Source organism: Sorex fumeus, unplaced genomic scaffold, assembly GCF_029834395.1.
Source record: "Sorex fumeus unplaced genomic scaffold, SorFum_2.1 ptg000063l, whole genome shotgun sequence".
NCBI lineage: Eukaryota > Metazoa > Chordata > Mammalia > Eulipotyphla > Soricidae > Sorex > Sorex fumeus.
The window spans coordinates 12,485,576-12,498,952 of NW_026606120.1; the positions used below are offsets into that span (position 1 = coordinate 12,485,576).

The 13,377-nt window shown below is 42.1% G+C and overlaps 1 protein-coding gene and 1 non-coding gene across 2 annotated transcripts in view; one reads left to right on the forward strand and one right to left on the reverse strand.

Moving 5' to 3' along the window:
- The first annotated feature begins 787 nt into the window (after window positions 1-787).
- On the forward strand, window positions 788-894 carry LOC130036249 (U6 spliceosomal RNA). Its single transcript, XR_008794302.1, has one exon. It is a non-coding gene; the product is annotated as a U6 spliceosomal RNA (small nuclear RNA).
- Window positions 895-9,506: 8,612 nt separating this feature from the next.
- Window positions 9,507-13,377, reverse strand: part of PTPN2 (protein tyrosine phosphatase non-receptor type 2) — an 82,420-nt gene continuing 78,549 nt past the window's right edge. Inside the window, exon 10 of the mRNA XM_056127505.1 lies at window positions 9,507-9,881. Coding sequence (XP_055983480.1) covers window positions 9,860-9,881 — 22 coding nt within the window. The 3' untranslated portion in view covers window positions 9,507-9,859. The remainder of the gene's footprint in view (window positions 9,882-13,377) is intronic.

The following is a 13,377-nucleotide window of genomic DNA, read 5'->3' on the forward strand; positions in this document are numbered from 1 at the left end:
ATGCATCACACTTGATTAACAATATCCACCTGAAAATGCTCTCAACTTGGACATTCAAGCTGGACATATTAAAGCACCTGAGCTCGTGAGACAGGGCAGGAGTTAAGGCACTTGCCTTCCAAGCAGAGGACCCTGGTTTGATCCCAGCACTGCATAGGGTCTCCTCTGAACCCTGCCAGAAGTGATCCCTGAGCTCAGAGCCTAGTGTAGCCCCCCAAAACAAAATAAAAATTAGAAGAGTACCCACAGAAGAAATTTTTAAAAATTTTAATTTTTGAATCACTGTGCGATATGGTTGTAAGCTTTCATGTTTGTGTTACAATGACACAATGATCAAACACCCATCCCTCCACCAGTGCACATTCCTCACCACCAATATCCCTAGTATACCCCCCCCCCTTTCCCACCCTCTCACTGCCTCCATGGCAGGCAATATTCCCCATACTCTCTCTACTGTTGGGCATTATGGTTTGCAGTAATCATTTAGGAACCCCTGGAAGTCAAGTGGATAAAGAACAATGCTTAATGGTGTCTGAGAATGATGTCTACGAAGAAGCAGAGCGAGCAGCACAATATTCTGCAACAGGCAGAATCAGAGCAGTGGCAAATGTCACTTTCTCTGTGTGCGTCTCTATTGCTTTACTCAAATCCAGTAATGCCTGGAGGATGCTCCGAGAACTCAAGGGACCATGCAGGATCAAATCCAGGCCTCCCTCATCAAAGCCTCTGCTCCAGCCCTTTGAGCTGTCTCTCCTGGCAGTAAATAGAGACTCAAAAACAAGGCCAAGTGCTTGCTTCGGCAGCACATATACTAAAATTAGAACTAAACAAAGAAGATTATCATGGCCCCTGCACAAGGATGACACGCAAATTCGTGAAGCGTTCCATATTTTTTTTTAAAAAAAAAAAACAAGGCCAAGGCAAAGGTGGACTCTGGCCTGTGTTCAGAAGGCCCTCACACTTGCCTTAAATACGGACCCAGAGTGCTATATTTACTCCCTTAAAGGAAAGACTAAAGCTAAATTATACTTTTTGTTTCTTTTTTTCTGGGTTTTGGACCACAACCAGTGATGCTCAGGGGTTACTCCTGGCTCTGCATTCAGGAATCACTCCTGGCATTTCTTGCTTGAACTGAGCAAGCAAGGAACTGGAGACCGTAGAGCCTTACCCACTGATCCAGGTCAAGCAAAGGATCTGAAGTCAGACTTTTTTTTTTTTTTTTTTTTGCTTTTTGGGTCACACCCAGTGATGCCCAGTGGTTACTACTGGCTCATGCGCTCAAGAATCACTCCTGGCGGTGCTCAGGGGACCATATGGGATGCTGGCAATTGAATCCAGGTGGGCCGCGTGCAAGGCAAATGCCCTACCCACTGTGCTATCACTCCAGCCCCGAGTCAGACTTTTTTTTGTTTTGGGTTTTGTTTGTTTTTTGGGCCACACCCAGTGATGTTTAGGACTTATTTCTGGCTCTGCACTCAGGAATTACTTCAGGCAGTCCTCTGGGGCTCATATGGGATGCCAGGGATCAAACTCGGGTCAGTCACATGCAAGGCAAGTGCCCTACTCACTGTACTCTCTTCAGCCCCTTGCGTCAGTTTGATCTGTTCTTACTTATCTTAGGCTTTAGGGGAAAGGACAGGTAGGTAAGGACAACCCTTCCTGTCCAGAAGAGCTCGCAGTTTTGCAAATCTTCAAATTCAGTTCTTAGCTTTTTGGCGGGGAAAGAGAGGTTATACCCAACTACTCCTGGCTTGGTTCTGGGGAGGGGTCACTCTCAGTGATTCGTGGGGAGCTGTGATTATATGCTCTAGACTTGAGCTACCATGAGCCCCTCAGCTCTTAACTTCCTTCACGGACTCTTTCCATAGGATCTGCCAATTTGGCTTGCTGTGAATGAGATAACCATCATCTATCTGCAAGCTGAAATAAGAGGAACTTATTGTCTCTCAGAGTTGAATATTGGAATTCCAAGATGAAAGTTCCAACAAAGTTGATTTCTCACAGAGCCTGTCTTCCTGTCTTGAGCACGTTCTCTTTCCCTGCCCTCACATGACCTTTCTCTGTGGATTTTATTGCTGCTGGAGAAGCCAGGTAGGGGGGCGTTGCATGTACCTGAAGTTTGCCAGAGAGACTCAGAAGCCAAAAAGGAGAGACGAACAAGAAGTGTGTTTTGTCTATCACAGACACTGCATGGTGCGCCGGGGTCTTGAACACTTGACCAATGATACAGAGACTCCAATCTCATTTGTCCCCCAAAATTACATTCCAAGTGTGCCAATTAAAAGCAGACTAGATGAACTGCAATCTGCAATAAAACAAAGCATCATCCAACATTCTGATGAGATGTGAGGGGGACAAGGTCCTGTTATGGTCATATGATCGAAAGGGAGAAAAGGATTTCTGTGCAGTGCTCAGGGTCCTGGTACGCTTTCCCGTGCTTACCAGGGAGTCAGTCCAGGTGGCTGCTGGTGAAGTCCAGGAGCTAGCACGGAGTCAGCACCTAGATACAGAGTGAGCACAGATGGTGCCTGTAAAGCTCAGGGACAAATTTTTGAATTCTTGTTTGACCCAACATTATAGACGATGTGGCTGGTTGAAGTTTTCTTTTCTCTTCCTTCCTTCCTTCCTTCCTTCCTTCCTTCCTTCCTTCCTCTTCTTTCCTCTCTTCCTTCCTCCCTCCCTCCCCCCTCTCTCTTTCTTTCTGGAGGGGGAAGGGGTGCTCATGGCTCCGCGCTCAGGGAGGCTTGGGGAACCATATGGATGCCAGGGATCAAATCCATGTTGGCAGCGTGCAAGGCAAACACCCTCTACGCTGTACTATGCCTCCAACCCCACATTATTATTATTATTATTATTATTTTGCTTTTTTTTGGGTCACTCCCGGCGATGCTCAGGGGTTACTCCTGGCTCATGCACTCAGGAATTGCTCCTGGCGGTGCTCGGGGGACCATATGGGATGCTGGGAATCGAACCAGGGTCGGCCATGTTGGCTGCGTGCAAGGCAAATGCCCTACCCGCTGTGCTATTTCTCCAGCCCCTCCAAACCCCACTTGAAAGAACATTTGTAAGCCATCCCTATGTGCTCCCTCTTAGCATTTCTTTTTCCACAGGGAGAACAGGAGCTGCTTCCAAATGAAGCAGTGTGTCATCTGAATCCAGTGCTTCTTGTTTGTTTGGGGCTACACTTGGTGGTGTTCAGGGGTTACTCCTGGGCCTGCAGGGTGGGATGGGGGGATGGGGGGTGGGAGGGATACTGGGACCCATGGTGATGGAGAATGGGCACTGGTGGAGGGCTGGGTACTTGATCATTGTATAACTGAAACCCAAGCACAAAAATTTGTAAGTCTACAACTGTACCTCATGGTGTTTCACTAATAAAAAAAATCTGGAGAAAAAATAAAATATCAATATTTTCTTTAATAAACAAAAAAGAATCATTCCTGGTGGTGCTTGGGGGACCGTATGGGATGCTAAAGACTGAACTCCATGTACAATGCAAATGCCCTCCCTGCTGTATTATCATTCACTCCAGTCCTTTAATTAGGAGCTTTTAGATTTTCAGTCGGAACCCATTATTTTCCAACCTGAATATTCGTTTTTTATTTTCCAACTTAATACACAGCCTTTTATTATTTAATTTATTTTTATTTATTTTCCTATTGAGAAACTTTTATTCCAAGCATGCTGGATATAAAAGACTCCATTTCACTCTGGAAGGGATTCAAAGTCTTTCCAAATAAATGACCTGCTGTCTAGTTCTCAAAATGTGAACTTCACTGGCACTATTACCACAGTTTTAGTTCAAGTTTATGTGCCAGACAGAAATAAAACTTTTGCCTTTTAAATTCAAGAAGGTCTTCAGGCCACAGTCATCCTGCACAATACGGACCTGCTGTTGGAGCCACGAAGGCTATTTACAGCATATTTAACGAAATAATGTAGTACAAATACTAGGAGGTTTGAAAGTCCGGCTGGAGCTTTAACTTTCACAAAGAATTAACTTTCACAAATCTAAGACCTCAAAATAACCTTTTTTTTTGTTAAAATGTTGGAAATCATTTTGTTGACTTTTTGGCTTCATTGGGATTTTTAAAAAAATAGTTCACAATATTTGATTACAATTAACATGCGAACACCAATCCCACCACTATTACACCTTCCCATCACCATATTCCAGATGTTTCCATCCTGAACCCCAACTCCTGCCCCAAAGCAGAACTGAAATAAGTTATTTTGTATTGTTATGAAAACCCACTGAAAATCCTACAAAAAGTTTCCTTAGAGGAAAGAGTGTGAAGATTGTTATATTTCACCCAAGGACCATTAAGTCCTTCTATAAGAGATCACTGACATGTTATTAAAGGTTGAGCCTTTCATGCTAATATATGTGTGTGTGTGTGTGTGTGTGTGTGTGTGTGTGTGTGTGTGTGTAAAAAAATATTCCCCTAGAAGATTGGTTGCCATCAATCAATCTTTAAACCCCATCAAATGTGGTGTGGTACTCTTGGAGTATGGGTGGTGTGAGGTATGAGTTGTAGTGCAGCCATGAATGTGGCCACGTGGTCCAGAAATAAGTTCACTTCTGGATGAGGCTTGGCCCGAGTGTGTCGAGAGGGGCTGTGAGCATGGCAGTGGTTGAATATTGGAGTTTTCTGACTGCGAGGGCTGAAACAAGGAGGGGTCTCATCCGCCCCCATCTGGGGCGCTCCAAATTAAGCAGCCTGGTGCGGGGTCTGGCAGCATGATTATGGTGAATGTTGTGTTATTCTCCCTTCTGGGAGAAACAGACATGCGACTCTGGACCATGGCCAATGAGATTATCTGGCGCCAGCCAGAGGTGGCTTACAGGCGTGACTGCTAAATTGCAGAAAGCAGGGGTCAGAGCGATAGTACAGTGGGTAGGGCATTTGCCTTGCTCGTGGCTGACCCGGGTTCGATCCCCTGCGTCCCATATGGTCTCTCAAGTACCGCCAGGAGTAATTCCTGAGTGCAGAGCCATGAGCAAACCCCTGAATATCGCTGGGTGTGACCCAAAAAGCAATAAATAAATAAATAAATTGCAGGAAGCAGGGGGATACAGGTGAAGGATCCCCATTCCTGTTCTGTTGAACCCAGAGTTTTCAGTCACAAACTCCTGCTGCAGACCGTTTTTTTTTTTTTTTTTTTTTTTTTTTTTTTTTTTTTTTTTTTTGCGGATTCACTCATGGGTGAGGCTTGGCTTGAGCATGTGGAGAACAGCTCTGAGCATGGCGGCGGTTGACAATGGGATTTCTTTAAGTATTCCTGGTAACCAGAAACAAATCTCACAATTTATGTTGCACTTGGCTCATGTTTCAGAAGGTGAGGGAAAGCTTGTTATTCCAGTAATCTGTGCACTGTGGAGTATGGAGAATCCAGCACCGAGAAAACCTGCCAGAAATCCACTCTGCCAAACCCAACAGGAGTCATTAACACACAGCCTGTTAAATACGTTTCCCCTTCCTCATTCAGCATCCCATTTACAGAGCTCTAGTGTGGATCTCATCAAGAGAATTGGTCCACACAGGCCAATTTAATTAGGATCATCTTTAGAGAGATTGTGCTTTCTCTTCCACCCCACAGTCTGCATCTGTATCCCATGACACAAGTCCCTTCTGTGGACAGGGATGGTTCCATTTTCTGTTCCCACACCTAAAAGGGCAGTTATCCCATTTTTGCTTGGGGTGCTTCTGTAGAGCAGCTGGAAAGGGTGTCTTTAGGACTTCCCTATCACCCTGACTGACCAACTTCTGGCAGGTGCCAGAAGTGTTCTCATCCCCTTGCTTAAGAGAAGTTGAGGCTTGTGTCCTGGTCAACCTTGCATCATTTCAGCTTCCTTAAATAATTCTCTGGGCCAGATAATCAGAAGTCCCAAATAGTGGGCAACCTTGCAACTGGCGTTTCCTCTTTAGGAGTCCGATATCTTAGATCACATGCTGCCAGTTCTCCAACTTAGCTCAGATCTCTTGCTAGGTTTCCTAAAACTCCCAAGTTTAATCGCCATGATAGGAGGTTTCCACACCAATCTGATTTCTACAGCAACTGTAGTGTTGGCAGAAGGCTGTGACTTGGGAAGAGGACTAGCCAACACCATAAGGTTACACCAGGGATTGAACCCAGGTCGGCCATGTACAAGGCAAACATCCTACCTGCTGTACTTTCGCTCTAGTTTTAAACCCTGTATTGCTCCCTGGCAGTATATGGTCCCCTGAGAGCAGCCACTGGTGACTCAAGAATCAAACAAAAAGGTATGTATTTTTTAGAGGGTTAATCTGAATAGCCATTTCTTTAAGGACAGGCAAACGAGTCTAGAAAAACGTGTTGAACATCACTCATCAGGAAAATATGTTAAAATCTGTCAGGATTTTCAAAATGAAAAATCAGACACAAGCGTTGGCCAGGATGTGGAAAAACAGCTTTCAGCGGGGATTCCAAAAAAAGGAAGGGCAGGAGACGGGTTTATGTGCTGGCCTTGCATATGTCTGACCCTGGCACAGCATATGGTCCTGAGAACTGCCAATATTGACCCATGCTCAGAGCAAGGGTGTGGCCCAACCCCTCTCCGGTCAAAAGAAAACAAAATGGAGGTTGTTGAAAAAAATTAAGAAGGGGCTGGAACAATAATAGAGTGGGTAGGGCATTTGCCTGGCACGTGGCTGACTCAGCACCCCAGGGTTCCCCTGAGCACCACCAGGAGAAATTCCTGTGCGTGGAATGGGAGTAACCCAAGTATCACCAGATGTGACCCCAAAAGTTAAAAAAAAAAACATGATCCAGTAAACTCACTTCTGGGTATTCATCCCCAAAATAACTGAAATCAAGAGATATTAGCACTCCCAGGTTCTTTGAAGCACTATTCATAATAGACAAGATGAATAAAAGCCTACATGTCTACAGTGGAATACTCCAGTTCTTATGAAGCATATTTTGCCATATGACACATGAACCTTGATGACATTATGCCAAGTCCAATAAGCTGGTCACCAAAAGGCAGCAGCTGAACAATCCTATTTCTATTCAGTATTGAAATCAGATTCATAGAACCAAAGAACAGAGAAGTGTCTGCCAGGGGCCGGGGGAGGAGAAAATTAGGATTATAACCAAAGAACATAAAATTTCAATTAAAAAAGATAAAAAAAATCTCTAAAAAAGACTGCTAGACAGCACTGTAACTATGGCTAGTGATAATAAAATACACACACACACAAATTTTTTTTACACACTAAAATTCTATTAGGTCATTCTCACTGGTATAAGATTTTCCTGTCTAAAAAAATATGATTTATGTGTGAATTATTTTCCCAAATTCTATTCAGAAATCAATCTTTTCAACTGTGACAATAAACTGAGGGTAAATTTTATCTTTTCACACAATCACTGTATCACTGTCATCCTGTTGATAGTTGAATTACTCGAGTGGGCGCCAGTAACATCTCTATTCCTCCCAGCCCTGAGATTTTAGCAGCCTCTTCTTACTCGTCTTTTCCCAACGATGGGAGGCTCTTTCAGGGCCAGGGAATGAGACCTGTTGTCATTACTGTATTTGGCATATCAAATATGCCATGGGGAGTTTGCCAGGCTCTGCCCATGCGGGAAGGATACTCTCGGTAGCTTGCTGGGCTCTCCGAGAGGCATAGTGATTTGTTTTCACACAATAACATTTCTTAAAATTCAGGTGTAAGAATTAAGATGAAGAAAATCCAGAGGGATCCTATAAAGGGTCTGAGGAGAAAATGGCAGGAAAGGTGTTAATATTGCTGCCAAGGATAAGGACTGTTTTCCTTGGAGATAGAGTTCATAACTCACTTGCTAAGAACCCATGTATGTTCATGCATGTGTGTGCCCCCCCACACACACATACACACACACACACACACACACAAAACTGAGCAGTGTACACTTCATTAATCATTTCTGGGTCACTTTTTTTTTTGGTGCTTGGGTTTCAATTATACAATGATCAAATACCCATCCCTCCACCAGTGCCCATTTTCCACCACCACGGATCCCAGTATCCCTCCCACCCCCATCCCCCCCACTATCCTTCCTACCCATCCCAACCCCCCCCTCCATTCCACCCTACCTCTGTGGCAGGGCATTTCCTTTTGTTCTCTCTCTTATTGGGTGTTGTGGTTTGCAAAAGAGGCAATGGGTGACAATCATGTTTGGTCTATAGTCTACTTCTATAGACCAGCATGCTTCTCTCTGGGTCACTTTTAAACAAGGGATAGTCAGATCTTCCTGGGGTCAATAGGCATATGGGAAGCAAGGAAATAGAAGTGGTTGTTCATAGGCATAATGGGAGGGTTGCCTGGCTATGCTATTTCATGATTCACGGAGCTATCATGCTTCCTTCATTTTTTGGTCATATCAGGGATGCTCAGGAATTCCTCCTGTCTCTGCACCCAGGAATCACTCCTGGCGGTGCTCAGGGGACCATATGGGATGCTGGGGAATCGAACTCAGGTCGCCTGTGTGCAAGGTAAATGCCGTACCCACTGTACTATTGCTCCAGCCCCCTATCATGCATCCTTTAGGAAAGATTTAGGAGGGATTAACAGTTTCCTCACTCCTAAAATAGACCGGTAGTAGTCCTGGAAGAAAAGGCAAAAGGAATGTAAGGTGAGGCATGTCTTACAAAGATAAAATGGATGTACTCACTGAGGGGTATTATGAAACTTTCACAGTTGGGGCAAAAAAAAAAAATGTGGTACTGGAGATCAAACCCAGAATGCCAAGTGCAAGGTAAGCACTTTACTTGCTATACTAGCTCTCTCGCCCCAGGCTGCTATAATGTTAGTCTTATGTTCATGTGATGGAAAGGTCTGAGTCATCTCTGGACCAGATAATCACCAACAGCCTAATATATAGCTCTATTCATTATTTGGTTAGGAAATTAGAGAGTAAAGAGTCAACAAGAGCAACAACAAAATCTCCAACAGCTCAGGAAGTATCCTTGGTCTTTTTATTTTTCAGGTTTTTGGGCTACACTTGGCTGTGCTCAGGGATCACTCCTGGTGGGACTTGGGGGACTATACGTGGTGCTGGAGAATGAACTTGGGTGAGTCACGTGCAAGACAAGAGATAGTACCTGATGTACGATCTTTCCAACCCCTTGGTTTTTTATAACAGGAAATGTTTGGGAAAAGCACAGCTAGCAACACTATGATTTTTAAAACGGCACTGAACTGCTGTAATTATATGAAAATAATTTTGAGCGTAAGCTAATACTATTATCCATCATACTGTTTTTCTGAGTGATGAGAGCGATTCTAACTTGTTTTTTGTTGCTTTTGCCTAGTGACGTATATTGTCTGAAAAATGACTTAGTAATAACTAAAGAAAAATCTCAAAGAGCAGGTGATCTGTCTTTTGAACCCACTTCAAGTTAAATGTGGCTAGTTATGAAACTCTGAGTAAACTCATGGGAAAAAAAAATTCACCATTTGAAGCAGAGCTGTCCTAAGATAATGCACACAAATCAACAGTCTATTTCATAAAAATATTTAATGCTGCCAAAAGTATAAAAATACAGTAGGAATGGCAGTACAATGCAAAGTAGTCTCTCCTCATTTATTTTTTTTACATCTTTCTACATTTCGTACACACATTAAAAAAAAACTTAACAAAACACCAAATTAAGAGAGTCTGCAAAGTCTTCTGCTGGTGGTGCTCTTCGTTCCCTGGATGTAAAGTTTACTTTGTAAACAGACAAATGTGAGGCAATCTATGGGCTTAGCAAAGCCTCACTTTAGTTTCCGGAGTGGACTTCAGATCTTGCTTTGCACATCAATGGTTCAAAATTTATAGCTGCAGAATAGTCTCAAGTCTCATTGAATATTTAGGTGTCTGTCAATCTTGGCCTAAAACATAAAATAAGAAGTCATCTATTCAATTCACATTTGCCAAACAGAGACATACAAAATTACACACAAACAGAAGAGGACTAACAATGAACAAAAAAGGCATAAAGAAAAAAAATTCCAACATCTCACATTCAACTACTCTAAGTGCTTTGCTGTTTATCCTCGTATAAAGCTGCTGACATGCTTGGTTTTCACACAACTGGTGGTGTGAGGTTGGCTTGTATTAAAGCATCATAACTCAATTCTTTTTAAAGAATGACTATTACCAATAAATTTTGTCATCTGGCATTACTTAAGAAATGACCTCTAAGTGTGATACTGACAGACAGACAAGATTTAAAAAAAAAGTACTCACAAAAGTTTAGTAAGAGTATATATTATGGACTAAACTTACCAATATTTTGGAATTCAATGCAAAAGTCTAATCCAATTTGAACCTGCAATGTACCACACTGCTAAAAATATTCTGAGTGCAATGCATGAACATAAATTCTATTTTTAAATCATGGACTGTTAGCTATATGTTTTTTGTCTTGAAAAATAACACTAATGATTATAGCAATATAATCTAAAATCAAGTGACATAATTTAAATTATCATCAATATAAAAAGGTACAGACATAAACAAAAAGTAAAGAGTTCAAACAAGCAAGTCAGTGAATAACAATTTTCTGGGCAAGCTGAATCTTTTTTAAATGCAATTTCAAAGTATTTGCAAATAGCCAACTTTTGAAGAAGAACTTGTATTTTTTTTCCTTCTTCAAACTTCTCTCATTGCCATACATAAAGTCCAAATCTAAATACCTGCCATTATTCTATTTCCACATATATATAAACAGGATATACAAGCCAGCACAATTAGCTGAAACATTTAAGTTAACCCCTTGAATTAGCTCAAACTAGGCTTCTTCCTTATTACTGGCTCCTTCTACTAAAGGAAAATGTAACAGAACTTGAAGAAAAGTTTAATAACAACAGAACACCTTGGTTTCTAATTTTTCAGCACTGGCAGAGAAGTAAATTCTTATTAGATATATATGGGTTGCAAAACTCCCTATGGGTATTGACTGCAGGGATCTACAGAATCATGAACCAAAGTAGCGGAAGCAGGACAGCTACTGTATATTGATCCTGACTGCTACAAAACAGGCATTTCCTATTTGTCAAGTCTGCTCTTGACAACAAAGGAACAATGAAAGTAAATGAAATGATTAGATTCAGAGAATATGTTGATGTTCCAGCTGTTCGGGTTCAGTGGTGGTTCAAACTGGCAATCTTTTGGAGGGGAAAACTATTTACTTCCCTTAAAAAATAGAGGGGAGTGGGGATATGAGGCTCAAATGATAAAACATATGCCTTGCATATGTGAGGTCCTTGATTTGAACCCTGGTACCACATACCCTCTCCTCTCAAACACTGCTGTGTATGGCCCTCACAGTGGTGACAAATATGAAAGGATAACTGGAACCTAGGGGTTTGACGGGAGCCAGCTCCCAAGCATGGCTTTAGGGGCCAGCCTATTGAGGTGATGCAACCTGGGCCAGGCAATGCTCATGGGCATGTGTGGTCCCAAGAGACGCAATTCGGAGCTTGTATATAAGGCATGTGCCCCAGGGCATCTCCCTGGCACCAAACATTTTGTGATTACTTTAGCAAGTAAAAATAGTTGCTTAAATCCATTTATTTTTTAATTTTAGGGTCACACCCAGCAAAGCTCAGGGGTACTCCTGGCTCTGTACTCAGGAAGTACTCCTGGTGGTGCTTGTGGGAACCATAAGGGATGTTGGGGACTGAATCCAGGTTGGCTGTGCGGATGCCTTAACCACTGTACAATCCGGCCCCTAATCATTCTCTATTTAAATATTTAGTTTACATTAGTATTAAAACCAGACTGACAAAATGGAAGAAGTATGTGATAAAGAGGCATTGTAATTCTATGGACTGGGATTTGAATCTCAGTTCTGTCAAGTACTAGTGGTGGATCTGGAGCAAGGGACTTTTTTTTTTAATGTTTTCTGATCTGGGAACAGGGTAATATAACGTATTCAGAAGATGTGTTATGTAGGTCAGATGACATATTTAAACATATTTAAACTGGAAGAACTGCAACTATTCCACATACACCACTGTCCTTCCTAGCAGTGTGTTCAAGATAAACTTACCTACCAAAGGCAATTGTTTGTAAGAATTTGACAGTATTTTAAAAATCCACTTTTTTTTTTTGTATATAATAATCTAGGGGATAAGAAAATAAGAAGGGCCAGAGATATAGCACAGGGGTCAAGGCACTTGCCTTGCATATAGCTAACCTGAGTTTGATCCCTGGCAATACCTATGGTTCCTGAGCCCTACTAGGAGCGATCCCTGAGGACTGCCAGCTGTGCCCCAAAAATGAAACCAAAGCAAACTGGGAACATTAGCTGCATTTGAAATATTATCCACGATAATAAAAAGACAAATGGGCTTCATTTTAGGGGGAAAAAAGTGTTCATTTGGGTTATTATTATTAGTTTTATTTTTTGGAGGGAGCAGGCTTATTTAGAAAGGTAAAAATAAAATGAGTTTTGGGGGCTAGTATATAGCAGTTAGGGTGTTTGCCTTGCCATGTGGCCAACCCAGGTTCAATTCCCAGCATTCAATATGGTTTTCGAAGCACTGTCCTACCAGGAGTGATTCCTGAGTTGAGAGCCAAGATAACTCCTGGGCATTGCAACTCCTTCTCCTCTCCCCAAGAAAACCAAAATCCAACTCAGAAAAAAAAAAAGGGGGGGGGTTTCAAAGATACCAATGGAAATCAATGGAATAAACACAGCCCACAAGAAAGGTATCAGGACCGTTTAAAGGCAGAGCAAAATCTCCTGAACAGTTCAGCCTCTGAAGTAACAGCAAGTCAAACAGCACCCAAAGGAGTCTTGTCCAAGACACTCAAACTTTATTGCAAAGAATCATATAAATTTCTCTAAAGCAAGACAAGCATTATTATAGACAAAACCCAACTTATCTACTTCTCCTGAATTCATACAACTCAAGTAAAAAACTCCTTATACTAGAAATTTGAAACATCCAATAGCAATATGTGTCCAAAACTGATGCGACATTAGACTAACAAGATTGACATTTCTCTTTAAAAAATGTTCTCTAAAAAACCCTGGAAAAGCATAGTAATAAAAGCAGTCTTGAGAAAGACTAAATTTTGTAATGACCACATTCCTGTCTCAATTGTAAAACCAAAACAATTCAAAAAGCTGAACTTTCATCCTGTAATTCTTAGCAATCTTTTTACTTTTGGGGGCCGTAGACATAGTACAGGGACCAGCTTGCATAATAGAATAAATTTTATTCATGACACTACATAGTCCCCCAAATATTACCTGAAGGCCCCCAAGCACGGTAAAGGTGGTTGGGTGACCCCTACCACTGCATCACAGGTCCACGTGGCTTAGAATCCCTGGCACTCCTAAGGACTATTTGGGTGAAATCTTTTCATTATCAG